The sequence below is a fragment of the Sycon ciliatum genome, chromosome 10, assembly GCF_964019385.1.
Source record: "Sycon ciliatum chromosome 10, ocSycCili1.1, whole genome shotgun sequence".
NCBI lineage: Eukaryota > Metazoa > Porifera > Calcarea > Leucosolenida > Sycettidae > Sycon > Sycon ciliatum.
The window spans coordinates 6854293-6878701 of NC_088652.1; the positions used below are offsets into that span (position 1 = coordinate 6854293).

Consider the following 24409-nt stretch of genomic DNA (forward strand, 5'->3'; position numbering starts at 1 on the left):
CCTTCCGAATCCAGGATTGATGGAAGAGAACAGATTTAATAACTCAAAGTTCAAACAACCTCGAGACCCGAGTCCATTCTATCCGTAGTCCATGGTAGAATATCCTCTTATCTTCAGCTTGGTTTGAACTTGTGTGAGTAAGATCTGCCGATTCTCAACCGACGTCAGGAGATGCTAGGAGATTCTGATCAAACGTTGCGCCCAGTACTGGCCTAACAGACGCATCGTCGGCAGTGGCAGATTTGCTGAGTGTAGAAGGAGAGAGAGTGCGCGTGCGTTGTGTCGTTCTCGCCGAGCCCCTCCAAGCAAATTTCTTTTCTGAAATATCTACGGTATTTGCACATCAGCGCCCAGGAGTGTGTGAGCGCATGCAGCGAGGGGTCACAATCAAGGATGGAGCGTCGGTCTGTTAGGTGAGTGCCCTCGATTTAGCCAAACTTTCCTGTGAGTGTGAGGGATCCATCAAAACCATACACATGTTTGTTGTTGTTGTTGCCATGGCTGGCTATTAGAGAGGTTCCGCATAACGTAATTACGTTAGTAAAAAACGTAGTCGATCTACGGAAAGTCTTACGTAAACTGCATGCGGATCTGGGTTCCGCCATACGGAGTTTTCAAATCACGTAGCTGCCCTTGGCAACTCCGAACGCGGCAGTGTACGACCAGATCGACCTGGGGAGAGAGTCATAAATTTGTACCCAATCCATTAACGGACCAGCTACGTTATCAGAGCCCTATCTACGTACTCTCCGTAGACAACTTTCCGTAAGTGGAGTGCAAACTCGCGAATTCACGGGTTTTCCCGCCCACTAACGTAAAGTTGCTCAACTTTACGTAGTGCGGAACCTCTCTATTATCGCCCTCACCTCCTCCTTGATTGGCCTTGGCCGGCCATGAGTGTGTGCGTAATAATAAATACACGTACATGTACAAGGATTGCTGGGTGTCCTCTACTTGAAGTACATCACGTGAAGCTGACTTAAACATGTCGGTACACAGTACAAATTACTACGTCGTAAATTTTGTTCCCACACACACGCACATCAAGCAAGTGGAAGTTGGAGTTGCCGAGCTGCTGCGGCCGGATCATATCAAGTGTTTTGTAGCAGAATTTGTAATCTGCGAATTGTTTGCAACAATGTATTTACACCAGGCGGCCCTGCAAAGCGGGATTGTAGAAAATTCTGTTACAATGCAGGCAGTGCAAGAGATTAACCTTTTCCACCCCGGCCTGAAACCCATGAATCCCAGTCCGCTCGCTGCGCCTCTCTCTCTGTCGCCCGGCAGAGCAGACCTGTGATTCGAAAAAATTCTAACTTCACTCACCAGGAACGGAAGTTAATCATCTTGGGCTCTTTGGAAAGCTTGAAGCCTTCTCTGTCCAAACGAAAAGAATAATCACTCAGCAGGAGCAATAGAGTTGCCTTCACACTCCGTTGAGAGCTCCTCTATCGGGCCTCGAAGAGATATTCCACACCCAGTCACAAATTTCTTCGCTTCTACAGTTTTACTCAGCGCAGAGCAAAAATTCAAACTCTCTCAGATTCCTGAAGTTCAAGCGCTCATTTTGGTACCCAACACGCATGGGCTGTGCCCCTGTGAGTCATAGGGAAAGTCCCTTCCCTGCCGATGTCCACTCGAAAATCCAAGGTGCGAAATTTTGTGCCCTGTATTTCGGCCCGTGAATTGCGTTTCCACCTTCGGCGCTCCTGTATTTTACTTTTCGCCCCAGCAAACGACTTACCATTGGAAAGCTTATTCCTTCAGCTTTCCAACGAGCCGTCAGGTGTGAGAATCGAAGAAAGTATAACAGAGTTACGAATGTTTGAATAGCGAGGTATATGCAATCCGAGTTCACTGTACATACAGTACATTTTCTACCCGAGTATACTCGGGCTTGGGAAAGCAGGGCATGCTACAAAACGAGTATACTCGGGCGCGGGGTGCAAACGGTTAAGGCCAATGATCCCAACTAATGCTGCTGTGCCCTTGTGGGGCGCGGCTGTGCGCAGGTAGTCAAATGACTGCTGGGACCGGACGGTCCTGCTGTATGCTGGGGCCAATTGGCCCGGCTGCTGGACACAATGTGTCTATGCTGGGACCAGCTGGTCCTGCTGGGACCATGTGGTCCTGCTGCTGGGCAGCGCGTGCCGCCAGTGCTTGAAAGCTCATGCAGAGAATTGTTCCAAAATGCATTCAGCTGAGGGGCTTTGCTTGCTTCCCCCCCCCCCCCCCCTTTCTGAAGGCGCTAGTACTTAGAAGTGGGTTGTGGTGGGTGGGAGAAAGATCGCACAACACTGCTGATATTGCATGCCAAGGTGCTCTTGCAAATTTGCTAATTTGTTTGCATAGAAAGGTCTCGCTGCTGTTCGTTGCCAGCAAGGCTGAGAGTCCCACGCTTGCGCCTGTGCCATTTTCCCCACGCTTGGAGACGATGACAGCCGGCGTTGTGGACTGCCTGCGAGGCGCTGGCTGCGAGTGCTTCTGTGGCATGATAACTTTGGTTTGCCTGTTGCAAACCTACATTTTGATCGACACAAACCATCCAAGAAAAGGCAAACAAAAGTTGTCACTTACTTTGAATGGCATGCACACACATGCATGCACACATACACATGTGCGCACAGACAAGCACCCCCCCCCCCCCCCACACACACATACTTGTACATGTACACACACACACACACACACACACACACACACACACACACACACACACACACACACACACACACACACACACACACACACACACACACACACACACACACACACCTTGAAACTTGCCGTAGCAATGATAGCGATGGCTTCCTCACGCTGAGGCTCTAAACCCGAAATCTGCAGTATGGCGCATGCCGCTTGAGGTCACCAGGACGACGGAACACTCTGTCACAGCGGTAGTTGGGGCACGGGATGTCTGGGGCTTCCTTCTCAACCCTCTGTCAACAACACGTTACACGGAAACCAGGCGGATCTCTCCTGCGCTGTGTCATACCAGTCCGCTTCAGACAAACCGATGACATTAAAGTCCGAGGACACGCCATCCGGCCAGCGCTTCACACCACACACACACACACACACACACACACACACACACACACACACACACACACACACACACACACACACACACACACACACACCATGTACCATGTATACGCCCGTCGCAAGAGAAGCACGCAAATCTGCAAATGCACCGGATGTGCACCCACAGATTTTCTCTTATCGCAACGATAGCGAACAAGATCTGAATGAGACAGATAAAGACTTGCGCCAGATAACTGTCTAATCCACACAAACTGGCGAAGCCATGTGAATTGACCACCAATGCACACCTGGTCTGCACCACACGGAGTACATCGGCATAAAACGATCAAGACAGCTACCTACCTATGCTCACCCTACACTTGCTTGGGTAACCAGTATGGACAGCATGCTGCTTTGATAGAAGCAGGCACTAGGTGCACTGGTACCTTGAAGTGAAACATCACACACGCACGCACACGCACGCACACACACACACACACACACACACACACACACACACACACACACACACACATATACTCACAAGCGTGCATGGTTGCTTGCGCGCACACACAGACACGTACACGCATGTACACGTTCGCGCGTGCAGAAGGAATCGATTTGTCATGACCTTTTGGTATCTGATCTTTGCTCTGCCTTGTTAGGTCGCGTAAGCCTGTGGATTACGCCAAGTTCTCAGCCGCAGCGGGTAACGATGGTTCATCCGACAGTGAAGGCGAGTGCACATACTCCCTCACTTTCTCTCTCTTTTTCTCTCTCTCTCTCTCTCTCCCTCTCTCTCTCTCTTTCTCACTCTCACTCTCTCTTCCACACACCTCCCCCCCCCCCCCCCTACCCCACCCTCTCTCAATTTGTATCTGTCAATGTGCAATGCCAAGACCCATTCCTATTCTGACTGAATGGAAGATAGCTCAAGTACTCTGCATTTGAGGCAATCGTCATATTGTCCTGGATTGATGTCGTGCTGCTGCAAACCTTTGTGCAGCTCTTTCTGACTTTCTCGTTGTTGTTGCTTGCTTCCACTGTTGCTGCTGCTGCTGTCGTTGTGGTGGCGATGGTGGTGACGGTGGTGATAATATTGATACCGTAAAGTTCCGTAAATAAGCCCCGGGCGTATACAGAACAAGGGTCTGACAACTGGGCGTATACTTGGGCTTGGGCGTTATTTCAGGACTGAGCCTATACAAGGTGCATATTGTATTGCTTGTGTTTTGATAAGCATGCATAACATTTTGCACACGTGCGCATACACAGGTACAGCATCGCCCTGGGCGGTTTTCGGGAATGGGCGAACTCACCAGCTTTGAGTGTTGATGTCGATTCGATGGGCGTTATTTTGGGCATGGGCGTTATGTCGAGTGGGCGTATACACGGAACTTTACGGTATGACTACTGGTGGTCCTGGTGAACTAGGTACTCACTTGCTCGGTGTGAGGGTAACAAGGATGCCGTTTATGGGGTTATATGGCCTTTGCATGCCCGCTTGTTGAGAGACTTATCCCCTCTCCCCTGACTCACTTGTGAGGTCTGCATTCGACAATCGACACTGAGGATATATGGGCGAAGTGGTGGCCCGCCGATGCGAATGTAGTTGCTTGATGTGTTCCTCAACATGTCGGGTGCTGCGGCCACGAAACCGGCTAACTTCACTTTTTTTAAATATTTTTTTACTGTTGGTCCTTGTTCATACATGTGTATCAGATGACTTCAAGGACTCGCCGAGTACAAGAAAACCTGCTTCAGGCGGTAACTCTACCGAGCCTGCTCCGACAAAGGATGTGCCAAAGAAGAAGAAAGCAGCCCCAATGAAGGACTCGCCGACATTCTCTCCAGTCAAGAAGCAGCCCAGGTGTGTGTTCATGTGCTTTGGAGACCCTGTATAACATCTGTCCCCGGGGAAAATTGCGGAAAAAAATCGCAAAAAACGCGGGGAAAAACGCGGCATAATATGGCATAATTTACGGTGAATTTGCGGTAAATATGCGGTGAATAATATTGATGTGCGGCAATTTTCAGTGAGTATGTAGTGAAATCAATCAGTTACAAGTCTCTGGTGTAAGCACTCGTCATATTTGAGTAAAACGCCGCCACGATGAGACGTTGCTGACCGAACAGTGCACTGTGTGTACGTGTAGTGCAACAAAAAAGTTCAAAAAACGCGGGAAAATCGCGGAAAACACGGTCTTTTAAAAAATCGCAAAAACGCGGGGAAAAACGCGGCCGCGGAATCGCAATTTTCCCCGGGGACAGAAACATGTGATTTCAGGTGTATTTAAAATTTCAGTACCACGAACTTGCCAGGTTTCAGGTGTTATGCAGAATTAGATGACCAGCATGCCCTTCACATGCAGTGAATACTCTGGTGGTTTTTAGGTGTAGAAAATAAAAAAAGGACCAAGGAACTACAAGTTACGCTATAATGGCCCTTTTTATTTTCTATAAATTAATCATTGGCTCTCCATCCGAGTCCATGCTTTTAGGTGTAATCTCAATTTAGGTGCTTGTTTCACTACCGAAATCACCGAAAGTAAATTAACACCGAAAGTATCGCGTTTTTCAGTATGGATGTTTGCTTTTAGAGAAGATTTGGTGTTATCTACTGCTGTAAGTCGCTGCCGGTGTCAATCATACCTGCTGGCGTTCAGCTTCCCTCTCTGTTTGGCTACGTGTATCATCTGTTCGCACGTGTGTTGGTGTGTCTGTGTTCGGCCCCTGTACAGCAGACTGTTAACGCCATATTTTAGCGGTAGAGAAACCAGGCACCTAAATTTAAATTACACCTAAAAGGCACTAGAGTATGGACTGTATGTGAAGGGAACGCTGGTCACCTAATTCTACATTACACCTAAAACCTGGCAGGTCTCTGGCGCCGAAATTTTAATGCACCTAAAATTACATGTTTTACAGTGTAATTAAGTAAGAGACAACCGGCTCCAGTGGTTGTCACCTTTCACCACTGCTGTCATTCGCACTTTTACTTTTGGATTTGCCTCATGATGCAGTCATTCACGCTTTGCAATGCCGCCATTCACAACTTAGATTTGCGCCATGCTGCAGCTATTTACACTTTGCTTTGTGAGTATATAAACCAATACTGATCCAGATTTCTCATTACTGTTTTCTGATGATCGCTTAGTGCGTGAAGCTTGGAGTAAAAACACTTTCTCTGTCCTCCTATTGTTTGTTTTACAGTACTGTACAAGCAGAAATATTCGTCTGGAATTTAATTTCGTCTTTTTTGTCCAAGGAACTATGGGACTAAATTAAATGCCGGACGAATGTCGATTTGTCCAGCGTTTCAATACACTGTTATAGTCCATGGACTAAATTTTCAACCGGACGAAATCCCTTTCTTTGGTGTTGGACGAAATTATTGACCGACGAAATTTTCTGCCTGTACAGTATATATTTTTGGCCTTGGCCTCTGAGGGCTAAAATTTGTTGCTACGGAATATTTGATGGCAGAAATTCAGAGAATTTGATTTCGGGATTTTTGCTGCAAGTATCATCCCTGATATCAAACTAAAACAGTGCACACCTTGCCATGCTATGGGTTGTATCTTTGCTGTGGTCTCTCTCTCTCTCTCTCTCTCTCTCTCTCTCTCTCTCTCTCTCTCTCTCTCTCTCTCTCTCTCACACTATGTTTTGATTTTCTCCGATCGTGCAGGTTGTCTGTCGAGGAGAAGCTGTTCATGAGGGATCTGAACGCTGCGCTGAGCGCGTCCGCTCAGGAGAACAGCGCCTCCTCTACCAGCTCGTCGCAGAGCACGGAGACTACGGCGACAAACGAAACAACTGCCCCCGCCGTGGACGAGCGACACTCGGTCGCCACAGACGATGCGACGGATGACGTCGTGCGACCGCGAAACCGCAAGCGGAAGAGCGCCATTCTGAGCGATGACAGCTCCGAGGATGACGGCGGGCAGGCCGCAGGAAGTGTAACGGAGCCAGCAACTGCGAGAGCCGGTTCTCCACGCAAAGCGCCGACCGGTGCACGCAAACAGGTGAAAAAGAAGACCATCGATAGTGGTAAGTCGAAATGAGAGCCTCTCCAGCTCAGGTCCAATAAGTATCCAATGTTTTAATAGGGTTGTTCTTCTTGTCTATCTGTCCATTTTCAGAGCAGTTTCTTTCTTCTTCTCCACGCTTCTTATGACTAAATTCTGACGCCTTGTGTGGTTGCCATAGTGATGCTCCTCATGCTTATACCGTACATGTACCGGTATGTGTTGAAGGTCATGTAGTCCGCCATCAGTGGCTATTGCAGGTTGGTTCATGTTTAAAAAGCCTGGTGCGACACGGGACAGATCGTTCTTTTAAAACGTCTTGTGTGTATGGCTCTGTTTTGGCACATACACACGCATGCGCGCACACAAACACCCACTCCCCCCCCCCCCCCACACACACACATACTCTGCATTCAATCTGGATGTCGCCGTGCAAGCTTTTCTGGTTCGTTTTACTCAATGTCTGCAGACAGTGATGCTGAAATGGACGATCCCGAAGAGGAAGACGACGAATCGTTTGGCGAGGAGGGGGAGGACTCAAGCGATGGATTCTCTGCTTCTGATGACGATAGCGACTTCGACGGCGCGCCTTCATCCAAGAAGAAGACAGCCGCAAAAGGAAAGGTAGGTGCAAGTCAAGTCTTGCTTTTAACCTACAGTAATACTTGTCAAGGTGACCACTGGGATAAGGTGACCGCTGGGATAAGGTGACCACCGGGATAAGGTGACCACTGGGATAAGGTGACCACTGGGATAAGGTGACCACTGGGATAAGGTGACCACTGGGATAAGGTGACCACCGGGATAAGGTGACCACTGGGATAAGGTGACCACTGGGATAAGGTGACCACTGGGATAAGGTGACCACTGGGATAAGGTGACCACTGGGATAAGGTGACCACCGGGATAAGGTGACCACTGGGATAAGGTGACCACTGGGATAAGGTGACCACTGGGATAAGGTGACCACCGGGATAAGGTGACCACTGGGATAAGGTGACCACTGGGATAAGGTGACCACTGGGATAAGGTGACCACCGGGATAAGGTGACCACTGGGATAAGGTGACCACTGGGATAAGGTGACCACTGGGATAAGGTGACCACTGGGATAAGGTGACCACTGGGATAAGGTGACCACTGGGATAAGGTGACCACTGGGATAAGGTGACCACTGGGATAAGGTGACCACTGGGATAAGGTGACCACCGGGATAAGGTGACCACCGGGATAAGGTGACCACTGGGATAAGGTGACCACTGGGATAAGGTGACCACTGGGATAAGGTGACCACTGGGATAAGGGGACCACTGGGATAAGGTGACCACTGGGATAAGGGCGCGTTCAGACTACCGTGAACCCCGTCAAACCGTGAATGCCGATAAACCGTGAAGGACATTCACACTACCGATAACAAACTAACGTGACCGTGAAGTTTTCAGCTCTCACCGCGGCACTGACAAGGGATTTTCCCTTTTTTTCGCAGCGCGCATGCAGCCTGAGCACTGTTTTACTGCCGGTAAAAGTTTACTGCCGCATCAGCCGCGGCAGTAAAACTTTCCCACCGGTAACGTGCCAGTAACGTCACGTGATCAAATCACCTTGGCGACTTTCCCTATCGGTCACTTTTTATCGGTAGTCTGAACGCGCCCTAAGGTGACCACTGGGATAAGGTGACCACTGGGATAAGGTGACCACTGGGATAAGGTGACCACTGGGATAAGGTGACCACTGGGATAAGGTGACCACTGGGATAAGGTGACCACTGGGATAAGGTGACCACTGAGATAAGGTGACCACTGGGATAAGGTGACCACTGGGATAAGGTGACCACTGGGATAAGGTGACCACTGGGATAAGGTGACCACTGGGATAAGGTGACCACTGGGATAAGGTGACCACTGGGATAAGGTGACCACCGTTTTCAGAAGACCTGCAACCAGGATCAAAAGGGATGCTATTTCCAGTCAAATAACCCTGGATAAGGAGACCACATTTTGAAGGTCCCTTGAGCGGTCGTCTTGGACACGTTTCCCTGTATAATTTGCTGATGTTGTGCTAACGGGCATTTGCCTGTTTGCAGACCCTATGGCCTATCCGTAGCTCCATTGTTAGTATTTCTGAGATATCATGCTTCTCTCTAGTATCTTCTACCTTGCCGTAATGTCGCGTATATAAGCCATGCTTCTTCCTATAGAAGCCGATGTCAGTGCTAGACTTCTATTCAAGTCAGTCTTCTATTCAAACCATGTGTCTCTATGTATGTCAATACTAAAGCCAGGCTTAATCCGGTCTCTTTTCAAAACAGGCTTATATACGAGACCAGCTTTTATACAAGACAATACTGTATGCCATCTGCTGCTTACCCTGTATTTATTCCCGTAGCTATGCAAAAGGCGTTACTTCGGTAACGTCTGGCGCTAGCCAGGGTCCACACACAGCTTCACGTAATTATGTATTCACGGCTAGCATTACGAGGGTGTTGCGCGAAGCTCTGGGTGCGCCCAGGTTTCTACCCATAGCCCTGCTAGCGTGTGGGATTTGCAGGCCTCGCTCGCAGGGTTGGAGGTCACCAAAGATCTCCCAAGCTCTCCGTCCTTCATGGGCGGACCGCTCGCCTGACTATTGTGCCCGGCACTGCCGGGGAATTTCCCATTTTGTGCGAAAATCACGCGCTGTTCGTCTCACTTGAAATGACTTTGTGTACGTTCTAGTCAGCCATAAGATTTGCGGCATGGCGTTTGAAATCAATGTCTGTGGATGAATTTACAGTGAAACCTGTCTAAGACCTGCTCAAGGGCCCTTCAAAATGTGATCTCTGTTAACAGGTGGTCTCCTTATCCAGGGTCATTTGACTAGATATAGCATCCTTTTGGTCCTGGTTGCAGTGGTCTTCTTGGACAGGTGGTCACCTTATCCGAGTGGTCGCCAAGACTGGTTTTACTGTATTAGTTTGTCAAGGTTAGAGTGAAGATAGATGATCTCTATCGCAGCCGTGACCTTGGAATTTGTATACTGTGCTGTTGATACTGGCTACATTTGCAGGGGAAGCCACCGGCGGCATCTGCAGCCGCTAAGGGCCGCAAGAGCGCGGCGGCGACAAAGTCTCCGGCTAAGAAGGCACCTGCACGGACAACGAAATGTAAGAGTGCCTCTCTCTCTCTCTCTCTCTCTCTCTCTCTCTCTCTCTCTCTCTCTCTCTCTCTCTCTCTCTCTACTTTTTTTCTTGGTTATTACACATCTTGTGTTCATTGCAATCCCGTTCTTAGCTTCTCTCCTTCAGTTCTAGTTGTTTATTGCTGCCTTAAACCTACACACCTGTCTGTGTACACTTCTGTGACTTGTTCTCTTTTACATGCAAGCACACCTGTATGTGTCACGCGTACAGTCAACCTTGCAAAGAACAACCTCGCATATGACCTCAGCTCGCGAATGGCAGCACCATCTTCAGACCAAGCAACCACTTGACCACATGCTTTAAACCTCGCGCAGAACAACACTCTTTCCATGGCCGATCGAGGGTCGTTATTCGCAAGATCGACTGTATATGACTTCGGGGGGGGGGGGGGGGGGGGGGGGGGGGGGGGGGGGGGGGGGGGGGGGGGGGGGGGGGGGGATATTCAGCATGTGCAGTTGAAGAGTTTAGATGGACAACGCGAGATATCCATTGCATCCTTCTTCAGATAATGACGAAGGAGGATTTATTTTATCTGCGGTTTGTATCTAAATCCATATTTGGTCGCCAGTGGTTCCTGTCAGATTTTGAATGTGAAATTTTGCCTGCAGGTGTCTCTAGATGTATTGATTACACTGAGCTCAAAAACTAAATTTCTCAAATTTCGGGCGCTTGTCGCATTTTGATTCTAAGCTGTACGCACAGTCTGTAGGGTACCTCCGGGGACACCCACAAGCAATATTCTTACACGCGTGAACATCCAAACATTGACCACATACGCCAACATGCACCTTCTGGTTTTTATCTGGCGTTGTCTCCATGACTCCTCTACCATCAGTACAAACTCGTGGTGGGCGCAGCAATTTACTGATTGTCCCAGCCAGCCCAACTGCATACCTTGCCAAACGTGTTACCTATGCTGGGACCATCTTATGGAACCAGCTCCCCGCTGCGGTCAGGCAAGAAAGAAAACGCAATCGCTTTAAGTCAATGGCTCTTGCCTTTTTGCTTACCAGATAAATAAGCCTCTTTATAAATGCTGTATGCACTGCTCTTTCCGTTATTTTCTTCCTATGCAAGTCGCAACTCCTGTTTTGAGTTGTTTTTCTTCTCTCTTTTTCTTTCCCTACTAGTTGCTGTTACACTCACTGATCCTTATGCACAGATATACAGCATTCCCCCACTAGTGGGACCATTGTTATTAGGCTAGGGCCTGTTTTGGACTTCCCACTCTAAATAAAGAATACAAACAACAAAAAACAAACTATTCATGTAGAGGTATTCATGCATGTGCATTTAGAGGTATTCATGCATGTGTGTTTGTGTCCGTGTGTATCCATGCAGCCCCGAAGACAACAAAGTCCGCAGCCAGCACAGTGTCCACGGCTGCACCTCCTGCCAGTAAAGGGAGAACGGCAGCCACCGCAACACCACGGAAACCGGCGGCCACGGCTGCAAAGCGATCGCCAGCGGTTACCAGTGCTAGTTCCATGAAATCGCCGGTCAAGCGTTCTGTTGGTGTGACGCGGACGCCAGTACCTCCTGCTGCTGTATCGGTCAGTAACGCCGCCAAGCAAACTGCTTCTACAGGTCCAGGTGAGTGCAGTGTTTTATTTTATATATTTTATTTCTTCTTGAAAGCATTGGGAGAACTTCAAATTCAAAGGATCAGTCGGGGATGTGAACTACCTGAAAAGAGACAAAATCGCCAGACCCACCAGGCCTCGAACCCGGGACCTTGCTTGTCATGAACAATACTCTAACCACTGAGCTATGGGACCAGGCTGAACCTGGAAGGCGCCGGCAAGTTTTTCACTCCAAAGGCAGCTTTATTTCCTCTGTATTTATTTTATCAGGGAAAGAAAAACTACAAATCTCAAGCTGTTCTTCACCATCTTCAGCAAAATAAGGACTCCGAAATTCATGAACCAGTTTTCGGGCATTCTCTTCAAATGAAATGCAAGCAAGCAGAACCAATGAAACATAGAGATAAGTAGCATCACAAGGGTGGTAACCATTACACCTAGGTGATAATTGCTGTTGATGGTGAAGAATAGCTTGAGATTTGTAGTTTTTCTTTCCCTTAGGCCCCGGTCACACCAAAACAAGCCACTTTGGGCTTGTTATCGCTGGCGCTCAGCTGGCTTGCGTGGTCCCTGTGACGCGGTCACACCAGACCTTGAGTGCAAAGCTTGAATGGCTTGTTTTTCTTACCCGCCAAATTTTGAATAACTCGAAACACACCAATGTTTGCAAGAAACCGGAAAGCAGAACGTTCGCGATCTAAAACTGTACTTGTTCCAGTGTTCAGTTTTGATGAAGAAGCAAAGGAAGCCAGGATTCTGAATTGCGAAGTCGTGCTCTTTTTATTTGTTCGGTGTGCATGGCCCGTGACGCGATGGTTCGGGTGGTGTTTCCTGATGTCGAGCTTTCTGCCCCGCCGGTTGCCGTTCTTCAACTCAGTTGCAATCCACTCTCTTCTTCGTACCCGGCTTTCTTCATGAATTCGGTCGTGAGTGTGGTGCCTTGTCTTGGCCTCAAACCACAGCTCCAACAATCTACGCAGCAGTCTAGAGGCACAGAGGCAGAAATCCATGGTCGTCGGACAAAATCCAAATCAAACTGAATACAGTGTAGCTGGATAGACAGACTCACGGTCAAAACCAAAGGCACAGGGATAGCACGGTTCCCCGGACACAAGAAAGAACATCATTAGAGAGGTTCCGGAGTACGACTTTTCGTGCCAAAATCCGTAGAGGCGCTACGGATTTTTTATACGTCGTTTTCGAGCAGTGAAATGTTCCGGAGTACGGAACTTATGTGTTTGCCGTCATTGCCTAGGTTACGATTGCAAACACGTCACATTCCCGCGCTATGCTTTTTATTTTGAAAATTTGTACCGAAATCAAAACTTCCCGCGGAAAATCGATGTTTCTCGTACCAAATTTGTACTCGAAAAATCTTTCTGCACCCGATGACGCAAAATCTCCATACGAAACATGGTTCGTATGAAAGCCAGTCCACACGGATTCTCCGTGCCAAAAAATCGTATGGAGCACGCATTGGTGGCGCCCACACGGATTTTGGCACGGAAAATCGTACCCCGGAACCTCTCTAATATCAGTTCATCATGTCAACTAGCTACATGGTGTGCTCCGGAGCTCCAAGCGCACTCAAATTATTTTTTGAATTTCGGCTTTCAGCCGCTTGTACAAGCTGTGGCTGAAACAAGCCGGAAAAAACGGCTGAGAGTCAGCCACGGCTGAAAGTCGCTTGTAGGACATTTTTCAGCCATTTCCATGGTAATAGTGACGTAAACAAGCGCTTGTTTCGGCTGAACGGCTGAATCGAGCTCGGTGTGACCGCGGCCTTATATGCCGGCTTCCTGTCTCCAAGAAAGTTTTATTCCCGTAGCTATGCAGAAGACGTTACTTTAGTAACGTCTGGCGCTAGCCAGGGTCCACACAGCTTTAATTTGGTGTTTGTTTGTGTGTTTGTTTGTGTCACGCCTGGCGCTATCCGTATCTGACGGCAAAAAAGCATAGGATGTTATAAATTTTTGAATTATCCTATTTTTTTCAGGCATATCCTGGGATTCAAACCCGCACTATCGCCCTACATGCATTCCCCCATACACTTCGCATTCATACCCATTCTTCCAAGTTGCTTCACGTTATTATCTTGCGTTTGAAAGCCCTATTTGAATATTGCGGGCGGCTGTATGTGGCCAGCTGTGTTTGATGGTATGGTACGGGAGACGGTGTCGTATTACCCTCGATCGTACCTGTCCCGTACCTATCCCCTACCGTACCGTGCCATCAAAGACGGCTGGCCACAATGCATATTCAAATAGGGCTTTCAAATGCAAGATCACAATGTGAAACAACTTGGAAGAATTAGGTTGCGTTTGGTTGGGCATTTTCAGAATGTAAATGACAACCATTCTGGAATGAGAATCGGCAAGAATCACCTGACCAAACTAACGCGCCAGAATCAATTAGGAATCACTTGATATAACAATTCCATGATGTCTTTGTGGAACGGCGGCTGTCTTTTCTTTTACCCGACTCTAGTTTCCTTGAGAGAGTCATGGTACTTCTGAGTGCATGATTTGAGGCACTTGAACCTGTTGCTACATTGTTTGGCTCGTGGCAGCCATTATCATTTTTGATTCCGGAATGAGAATGCTCATTCCAGCATGTGAGGTGGAATGATCATTCTCCAAAAAGAATCATTCTCAGCGATTCCCATTCTGGAATCATGTGGAATGTGACCAACCTAACGCACTTTTTTGACCAACCAAACGGGCGAGAATGATTCCGAGTGATTCCAAGTGATTCCCATTTGGGAATGTGACCAACCAAACGTAACCTAGTATGTATGCGAAGTGTATTCCCGTAGCTATGCAGAAGACGTTACTTCAGTAACGTCTGGCGCTAGCCAGGGTCCACACAGCTTTAATTTGGTATTTGTGTGTTTGTTTGTTTGTTTGTGTCACGCCTGGTGCTATCCCGTATCTGACGGCAAAAAAAGCATAGGGATGTTATAAAATGTTCAATTCTCCTATTTTTTTTTCAGGCATATCCTGGGATTCGAACCCGCACTATCGCCCTACATGCATTCCCCCATACACTTCGCACTCATACCCATTCTTCCAAGTTGCTTCACGTTATGATCTTGCGTTTGAAAGCCCTATTCGAATATTGCGGGCAGCTGTATGTGGCCAGCTGTGTTTGATGGTACGGTACGGTACGGGGGACGGTGTCGTATTACCCTCAATCGCACCTGTCCCGTACCTATCCCCTACCGTACCGTACCATCAATGCATATTCAGGCTGCGTTTACACGGAGATGAAACGAAACGAAACGGAACGAAAACGGGCTGGCCTCGAATCGTTTTCAAACCGTTTACACGAGAACGGCAAATCGTTTTGAACCGTTCACACGAAAACAGAAAACGGGCTATCAGGCTGGAGTTAGCACGTGCTGGCTTGGCGCCAGGGCGGGAAGTAACACGTTAGTTGGAGTTGGTACGTGCTGGTGGTCGCAAAGGTCAGGTATTTCCCCGCGAAATATAGTCCCGCGCGGAATGGTTTTCATGACCGCGCTCCGTTTTCACTGTTTTCACCGTTTACACGAGAACGAAAACGTTTTGAAAACGTTTTGAAAACGTTTCAAAACGTTTCAAAACACTTTGAAGTGCGTTTCTATTTCGTTCCGTTTAGGTATCGTTTTCGGGCGTTGTCGTGTAAACGATAGTAGTAAACGCAACGATTTCGTTCTGTTTAGGTCCTACTTCGTTGTCGTGTAAACGCAAATCGTTTTCAATCGTTGTCGCGTAAACGCAGCCTCAAATAGGGCTTTCAAATGCAAGATCATAATGTGAAGCAACTTGGAAGAATTAGTATGTATGCGAAGTGTATCGGGGGATGCATGCAGGGCGCGATAGTGCGGGTTCGAATCCCAGATTATGTCTTAAAAAAAAGGAATTTTTTAAAGAATTTATAACATCCCTATGCTTTCTTTTGTCTAGTTCATCAAGGCAAAAAAGCATAGCGTAGGGCCCTGAGCTTCCAAGCTCTCTCGTTATTAAAAGCATGTCCGCATAGGTGGCGGGGTGCCACTTTCGCTTATGCCATTCAGGATTGATGTCTGAAGAGTAATGCGATACAATGATACAATGAAATGACAGAAGTGACGTCAACAAAAGCCGTTAGCAACAATACCAATAGGACTAATGGAAAACTTCATCCAAAGTATAAAATAAAATAGAATATGCATACAACATGTCTGGCAGAATCACGTGGATCACGAGAATCAGTCCTGCTAGGTGGGGCGGGCTCCACGCAATGCCTGTCGGTCCGCTGCCATTGTGCGGACTGCGTCAGCATGTACTTGACAAGTAGCGGCTGGTGGAGGGTAAGTCCATGCCATGATGACAGTTCCGTCTGCAAGACCGTTACCAAAGTCGTCCGAGGTCGACCCCTGAAGCATGCAAGTAAACATTTTACTATGCCAATCAATAGGTTTTGGTTCTGTTTTTTTTTTTTTTCGTTGAAAAGCCGTTTTTGCGACTCTAGATGAGTCCGAAAGGTGCCCGGATTTGATGAGTTTTTCTGTGTACAGTCAACTTCGCTTATAACGACACTCGACGGGGCATCAAAAAAGTGTCCTTATTCGCGAAGTGCCGTTATACCCGAAGTCTCATTTATATGTATTACAGTGGGATGGGACTTTGCTCTGGGCATGGAAATTCTGTCGTTATTCGCGAATTGTCGTTATATCCGCAGTCGTTATTAGCGAAGTTGACTGTATTCAATGTTTGTCAACAGCATGCGCATATACTTTCTTTTTTTCTTGCTATTGCGGCTGCAGCTCGTGTTTCTGGACTGGGCACAGCGTCTTCCCCTCTTCATTTGGGCGGTGTGCACATCAAGTCACCCAGTCATATCCGGCTAGGCTTGTCGCGTAACGTCAGAGTCAAGCCTCTCCATCCGAGCGCAACGTCACCCGGTGCATCGGGTTAGTCCGTTGCCAATACACCGCATGGGCTTATATCCGTGTGTGTGTGTGTGTGTGTGTGTGTGTCCGTGTGTGTACATGTGTAGGTGTGTGCGTGTGTGTGTACGCGTGTGTATGTGTGCTGTTTGTTGGCTGGGTGGGGTCACCATTTCATAACTTGTCGTTGTACTGAGCTCCACGGCAGTGTTTCTCTGATGGTGGAGCGGTCATGCGGCCCCTCTCAAACAACCCTTCAGTCTCTTTGCCTCTGTCCCAGTCCTTGGCTTGGCTATGCTGTTTGTCTTGATTGTTATACGTGCGTTGGTTTGCTGGTCTAGCCCTTGGCTTAGCTTGCTGCTCTAGAATTTAGCTATGTTCATGTTCGGACCCTGGGCTGGTATCTGGTGTAGACCTGTGTAGCTGCTCGCTCTCTGCCTTCTGGATCTGGTATTCTGCGTTGCCTCTCTTTTATCAATTGTTCATCTCCCTCTAGGCACGTACCTGTGCACATAAACACGCATGCACGCACATCACCTGTTTTCTCTCTCTCTCTCTCTCTCTCTCTCTCTCTCTCTCTCTCTCTCTCTCTCTCTCTCTCTCTCTCTCTCTCTCTCTCTCTCTCTCTCTCTCTCTCTCTCCCTGCGCTTGTTTTTCACATAGAGCTTATCATAGTCATGCACAGCTGGTCTGTCCCTTACTCCTAGTGTAGATAAACATTGATTATACATATCACATACCAATGACTACTGTAAACGGCTAATTTTGGAGGCGGTGAAATTTTGCCAGCGAAAGGGATGCATTCTCCCAAGTTTAGCATTTAGCTGTGCAGTGGGCAGTTCTCACTAACAAAGGTGACCTGATCAGCACATGCAGTTACACGCACTGTGCATCCACATTCAAACAGGGTTAGTTTATTTATTTTTGGTAAAGTCGATGCCAGCGTCCAGTGCCCCTAGACACTGAGTATCAGGGAGTTGTCTCTAGCTCCATGCTGAGTATTACAAGTTCAAAACTCCGGTCCTGCATGTAGTTCCACATCGATTGTGCCCACTCGATGCTACGGTTCAACTGTTCCGGCAGTAGAGTTGTCATTCTCAGCCTTTCACTAACCGAGTCACGTGGTGGTGGTGGTGGTCTCTCTCTCTCTCTCTTTCTCTCTTTCTCTCTCTCTCTTTCTCTCTCTCTTTCTCTCTCTTTCTCTCTCTCTCTTTCTCTCTCTCTCTTTCTCTCTCTCTCTCTTTCTCTCTCTCTCTTTCTCACTCTCTCTCTCTCTCTCTCTCTCTCTCTCTCTCTCTCTCTCTCTCTCTCTCTCTCTCTCTCTCTCTCTCTCTCTCTCTCTCTCTCTCTCTCTCTCTCTCTCAGTATTAAAATGGAGATTTCTTCCTGCCTACGTACCTATACATGTATTGGATTGCCAAAATTAGATTTCACCTCAATAATCCTGCTACCTAAATTTTCTTTTTTTAAACAATTCGTGACAAACATGCTAACATGCATAAATCTCATGTCATGTGACACATTCAACTGTGACGTACATGTATTTAAAACAGGTTTAGCTGTTTCAATGTTCAATGCTGCATGTTTCCATAGCAATTGTCACGCTTATGACAAGTAGTGACAAGATGTCCAGGATTTTGAGGAGAGGGTCAGTGGTATGTGTGTTCAGTCGGTGCAGTTTCAGTGGCAAGCTCACTTGGCCGATTGTCATTATATAGGATGATCTTGGGTCGGCTAACTGCAGAATTGTTGGCACGGATGCGCAAGTGATCTATCCTTGTTGATAGCGATAGTGTTCTGATGCCCGGAGAATCAGCTTATTGGCTCCAGGGGTTTGCATGAGGGCCACTCGGCAACTCACTGTCCTGTGTGTCTTTGCCAGGCTTTGAGTTTCTTGGACAGTGTGACCCTGATGTGATCGGAGTTAGACTCCGTCTGCCATCGCTACACAACGTAGAGTTGAGCGGTGCTGGAGAGGAGTTCCATTCTGTTCTCAACAACGCATCGATACGTATCTTCGTCGTCTCTCTCCACACTCGCGAACTCCAGACAGTTGTCCTTGTTGACTCTGATGCGCCCCTGCCGTTTGCTTATCACACGAAATCCGCGCAGCCACGTGATGTGTGGGCGTGGGTGACCACTTGCACTGCAGCGCATGAGTACACGCTCCCCGGGGCGCACCAGGTGCAGACTTCCGGGCCGGACGGTGAAGCGCAGGGGCACCGGACGAGGAGGTGGTTCAGTGACCGGGGGTGTCCCGGGGTAGTCTACCCGTTGAATAACAATGCTGTTGTTGTGCTTCATCCGGGTCACGTCCCAGGTTTGTATCAACTGATCCCCGACTTTGCACCAGTACCGCCCGCTGAATTTTGCCAGGAAGCGCTTGATGACAAGCCGTTTGCGCTTGGCTGATAATCGGCGGGGCGGAAATACTGCCGTCACTGGCTGGGGTGCATCATTCGACGCTTTTGTCTTCACCATCCACACAATGCCATTGCATAGCCCCTTGCTGGTCTCGTTTGCGCATGCCGCTTGCTGCACGGGGCACTTCAGAGTGACGCGGTTGGGAAACATGACGACTCGGGGCCTTGTCCGTGCCAATCCTGCTCTGGAATGGAGGTCTGTTTGCACAGATTGGTACACATAAGAACACACAAACAGACATGCAAACAGAGTAGTGTGACAATAGCAGTGAGCTTATCTTGCTTCTTTGATGGCGCTGGATGCTTTCTTCCTAAATTACATGTACATGGGTGTGTTCCTGAAGATGGGCCTGGCCCGAAAATTTGGATTTTACTTAATTAATTATTTTTTGGAAGAATTTGTAGCCGAGACACCGTTTTTGAGTAGTGGTGTATAACTGTGTGAAACATGCACTACAAAGGTTTCAGTGATAACATCTTCCAAGCCCTGTCACATCAGCATCTTTTCAGGCCAGGGCGACCCCGTCAATCCACTGGTTCACAGTGGAAGCCTGGCCATGCACCCTGCCAGGTAGCCATGCTTCTGAAGGGGAGGGAGGGGGGGGGGGTGGGTACATTTAGACGGTATATACATTGTACATGTACATAACGAGAGAGCTTGGAAGCTCAGGGCCCTACGCTATGCTTTTTTGCCTTGATGACCTAGACAAAACAAAGCATAGGGATGTTATAAATTCTTTAAAAAATTCCTTTTTTTTAAGACATAACCTGGGATTCGAACCCGCACTATCGCGCCCTGCATGCATCCCCCGATACACTTCGCATACATACTAATTCTTCCAAGTTGCTTCACATTATGATCTTGCATTTGAAAGCCCTATTTAAATATGCATTGTGGCCAGCCGTCTTTGATGATACGGTACGGTAGGGATAGGTACGGGACAGGTACGATCGAGGGTAATACGACACCGTCTCCCGTACCGTACCATCAAACACAGCTGGCCACATACAGCTGCCCGCAATATTCAAATAGGGCTTTCAAACGCAATATCATAACGTGAAGCAACTTGGAAGAATGGGTATGAATGCGAAGTGTATGGGGGAATGCATGTAGGGCGATAGTGCGGGTTCGAATCCCAGGATATGCCTGAAAAAATAGGAGAATTGAAAAAATTATAACATCCCTATGATTTTTTGCCGTCAGATACGGGATAGCGCCAGGCGTGACACAAACAAACAAACACACAAACACACAAATACCAAATTAAAGCTGTGTGGACCCTGGCTAGCGCCAGACGTTACTGAAGTAACGTCTTCTGCATAGCTACGGGAATAATTGTATATGATGCCCAGACACGTGTATGTATAATGTCTGAGCAAGAGGGTTTAAAAAAATTAAAAAATAACAACTTTATAACCGCAATCAATGAAACTACTTTAACTAGCTGAACCGACATTTGTATACTTTATTCATGCAATGTAAAAAATTATAAAATTGTTGTCTCCTCGCCGTGTGTTTAAAATAACAACTATTTTAAAAAATTTTCAACGCTGTCAGCGGGATGGGGAGGGGTGGGGGTCATCCGCAACCTCCGAACACCATTGGCCACATACAGTGTACATGCGCCTGGCATGGGTTCCCATTGAAGCCCCATCGTTGACCTACTGTTTACTGCATTGTACTTGTAGATGCACATGGACTAAGGAAACAAAGGCAGCAGGGGTAGCCAAAGTCAATTCTTACTGTGTAGAGGGGGGGGGGGGGGGGGGCTGGCAGTCATGCTAATTATAGACCTGTTTGCGCTATGATACCGCTCAGAATTTCCCACCTTGCTCCCCCTTATGTTCTGGCTGCCCGTTTTGGATCCATCAGTCGCCTGATGATCGTAGTAATGCGTGAAATTCAGAGTTGTAACAAAGCTTCCAATCTCTCTCTTGTGGACCTCCTGTTTTATAGAGCTAGCTCGACATAGTGAGCGCGATGCTCATCTTCCCCTCCCTTGTCGCCTTTGCCTCTCCAATAGGCATTTCCCAAATCGGCCGGCCGAAATATTCGCCGGAAACACTGGTTTTGAAGAAATCACCGATCTTTTCGCCGAATATGCAATTTTCGCACTGCGCCGAAAATCAATGGTTTGGTGCCTCAACAGCATGCAAATACAATTTCTGTAGCCATCATCTGCGAAAAATGACTGCGACTTTAGACATTTCCGAACACTTTCCGCAGGAAAAGACACCGAAATCAGCGGTGTTCAAGAAATTGCCGATAATCGCGCCATATTCACAAATGTCGCGCTGAATTCGCCGAAAATGGATATTTTAGTGCCTCTACAGTGTGCATCTAAATACATCAACATGTACATGCATACTGTGAGAGGTGATTTCAAGTAAGGCTTTGAGTCGAATTCTAACTTTGGAGCTCCTAACATGGCCGAATTTGGACATTCTCTTAATAATAATAATAATAATAATAATAAAACAGGTCGCGTAATGAAGCAGCCTAACGATAGATGTGCAAAGTCATGATGATGCCTGGTCCGCTTCTGTCCTGGGTTCACTACCCCGTGCGTTGCAGCCGCGAGAAAAACCAGCTCAGGCTGAGAGTTCCCTCCATGATTGCTTGACATTCTCTTAGGCGATCGAAAAAAGCAGGCCGATTCGGGAAATGCCTACTCCCCAACCGAAGTCAGGTACCCAATCGCAGATGGGTCTCCTGGGGGTGGAAATGATCCTCACCCACGCCGGGAATCGACCCCACAACCTCATGTTTGGAAGGCCAATGCTCTAGCCACTTTGCCAACCGCTCACCCACAAGGAAACTACTGTATGTTAAAAAGGCTACTGTGTAAGTACAAATTTTCGTTTGGAATTAACTCGCTATATTCGTTAGGTTGCAGGAAATAACTTTGTACCAAACTGAAGTTTTGTTTCTGAACGCTCGGGGTGACAGACCTCGACCAAAAACGAAATTTAGTACGTAACAAGCCTGCTGGTGGAGTGCTCTAACGAAAGATTTCGTGAACGAACACTTGTACTTATGCAGTACAACGAGGCTCCAGGTTGTCCCAGAGAGTGCTCAATACCGAGAGGCAGATAAGAGCTGGTTCACACAATAAGAGGACAGAGAAAGCGTTTTTACTCCGAGTTTCACGCACTAAGCGATCATCAGAAAACAGTAATGAGAAATCTGGATCAGTATTGGTTTATATACTCACAAAGCAAAGTGTAAATGGTGCAAATCTAAAAGTTGTGAATGGCGGCAGTGCAAAGCGTAAAAGACTGCATCATGGGGCAAGTCTAAAAGTGCGAATGACACCAGTGGTGAAAGGTGACAACCACTGGAGCCGGTTGTCTCTTACTTAATTAGGTGATGGCTGTGGATGGTTTGAAGTTCCGAAGGTAGTACTGATTCTCGTGGCGGCACTACAATGTACTAGTATTAGTAGTAAGTGGAAACGGGGTGCATGATGCATTTGCCGGGGGGGGGGGGGGGGGGAGTTCACCGAGGGTCCGGGAGTTATACCCACGTACCTGAGCCCTGTCGCCGCACGTGGATCGCGTGGTCTTCAGTTTGTGCACCGGCCCCACCCTGCACTCCGTTCGAAGCTTGCACGGGCCATTCCGCCTGAGCCAGTGCTAACTGAGGCCAGAATGAATAGGTACACGAGCACGTGATAACAAGTATCCAAGTGCTGACCACATTGGCTGAAAGTGGCGGCAAATAGCGACATATTAGTGTCATTTTCGTCCACGTTTGGTCTGACAAGGGGAAAGGAATAGCTGCGATCAATGATGTTGCATGCCAGGAACATTTACTTCGTTACTCAGGCTTGCGCATCTCACACCAAGTCAATGCAACGCGTTCAGACTTTCCGGTGGCTCCAGCCAGCTAACTTGTGAGACACGAGCGCGAAGACGTGGTAAATCCATCTGAGAACGGCACTGAGGTTGGCTATGGTCCCCGCCGAGACTGGGCAGTGCTTTTATATCGGAAGCGAAGACCCGCTCCCCTAGCAGATCACATGTGTGTATCATATTATTATTACATGTGCGTAGCTTTGATCACAGAAAGCAAGAATCAGGGGTCGAATACGGTTACCGGTGACTGCGAAAGTGTCATAGTGGCTCTTGCCGTGGCCCTGCGCTGCGTCGAGTGTCAATGGCCAGTAGTGTGTTGACATTGCGATGGACCTGGAAACGCTCTGTTACTACTGCTACTAGTACTGGGCTATATTGGTGCTAGCCTCTACTGGCTCTAGCTCTATCTATCCTCTTACGGGGAGTGCCTACACGAGCCTGCGAGGTGCGAAATCTGTCAGATGATTGTCAATCACAGAAGTAAGTTGTCAGCCACCAGACCTGTCGATCTTTTCCTACTGTCCAGGTTGCCCATCAACTAACCTGTTTATCGTTGCTGGCACTCCGTCGCGCTCTACACGCTGATTTTGCTAGGCAACCGGACCGCCACAAGTGGGCCATGGCTAACAACACTAACCAGCGTGGTCCATTCATCCGCTCAGAGTCAGAGTCGGCGTTGGAAAATGATGTGGACGGCACATGGAGCGTTATCTTTAGCTGTGCGGTCTGTCACCGTTGCATCTGCATAACTTAGCTGACTAGGGTTTGAGGTTGTTGCCCAGTTGGTCTTCAGGAAAGTACGTGTGCATGATGATGATGGATTGTATAAATAACGTTAGCTGGTCGCCAGATTGCCCTTTGCGTAAACCAGTGTCCGAACTAACATATGTCGCGGCAGCTGCCCTGGAGGTGCGGCTCTAGGCGAACGCACTCACACTTTATCAAAGAGGTGGATCAATTGAGAAATGCAGGTGCAGATCGATTGAGAGATGCAGGTGGATCTATTCGGATTGAAAGATGGTCGTAAATTGATTGAGAGATATTGTTACATGTACTAGTAGATAAAAAGCATGTTCTACTTGCACGTAGACAAAAACATGTCTTACGTATTACTGGGGACGAAACACTTGCTACTAAGAATGTTTGAACGTTAGGGGAATCACGAGTTGAGAAGGCAAGGAGGAAGAATGAAATGACATAGCTGTATGACGACAACTCCACGCGCTGATGGTCAACATCTGAGATCCGGGCTTCCATAGGAATAGGGTTAGTGGCATTGGATAATGGATACGCACATTCCCCACACACACACACACACGGGCGATTATCTTTGCCGCATCCGTTCCGCCCACGTGATACGCTTATCCAAAGTAGGAACATTCCTGGAGCAAGCTACACGCA

At 47.9% G+C, this 24409-nt stretch overlaps 1 protein-coding gene and 1 long non-coding RNA gene across 2 annotated transcripts; one reads left to right on the plus strand and one right to left on the minus strand.

Moving 5' to 3' along the window:
* The first annotated feature begins 4 nt into the window (after window positions 1-4).
* LOC135825654 (RAD51-associated protein 1-like) lies at window positions 5-17662 on the plus strand. Its single transcript, XM_065338271.1, has 8 exons — window positions 5-413; window positions 3693-3763; window positions 4750-4897; window positions 6716-7077; window positions 7525-7679; window positions 10100-10196; window positions 11574-11825; window positions 16605-17662. Exons 1-8 carry the CDS (start codon window positions 394-396, stop codon window positions 16754-16756), a joined length of 1257 nt encoding a protein of 418 aa, XP_065194343.1. The 5' UTR covers window positions 5-393; the 3' UTR covers window positions 16757-17662.
* A 507-nt stretch (window positions 17663-18169) lies between these two features.
* LOC135825655 (uncharacterized) lies at window positions 18170-23657 on the minus strand. The gene is made up of 2 exons (XR_010555100.1): window positions 22682-23657; window positions 18170-19348 (listed from the first exon to the last, which is right to left on the minus strand). It is a non-coding gene; the product is annotated as an uncharacterized LOC135825655 (long non-coding RNA).
* Between the last annotated feature and the right edge of the window lie 752 nt (window positions 23658-24409).

Excerpts from the sequence above, each read along its gene's own strand:
- LOC135825654 (XM_065338271.1), top strand. The coding sequence starts at position 394 with ATGGAGCGTCGGTCTGTTAG. Across the intron at positions 414-3,692 it reads ATGGAGCGTCGGTCTGTTAG|GTCGCGTAAGCCTGTGGATT; the intron begins GTGAGTGCCCTC and ends CTGCCTTGTTAG. Across the intron at positions 3,764-4,749 it reads TGGTTCATCCGACAGTGAAG|ATGACTTCAAGGACTCGCCG; the intron begins GCGAGTGCACAT and ends CATGTGTATCAG.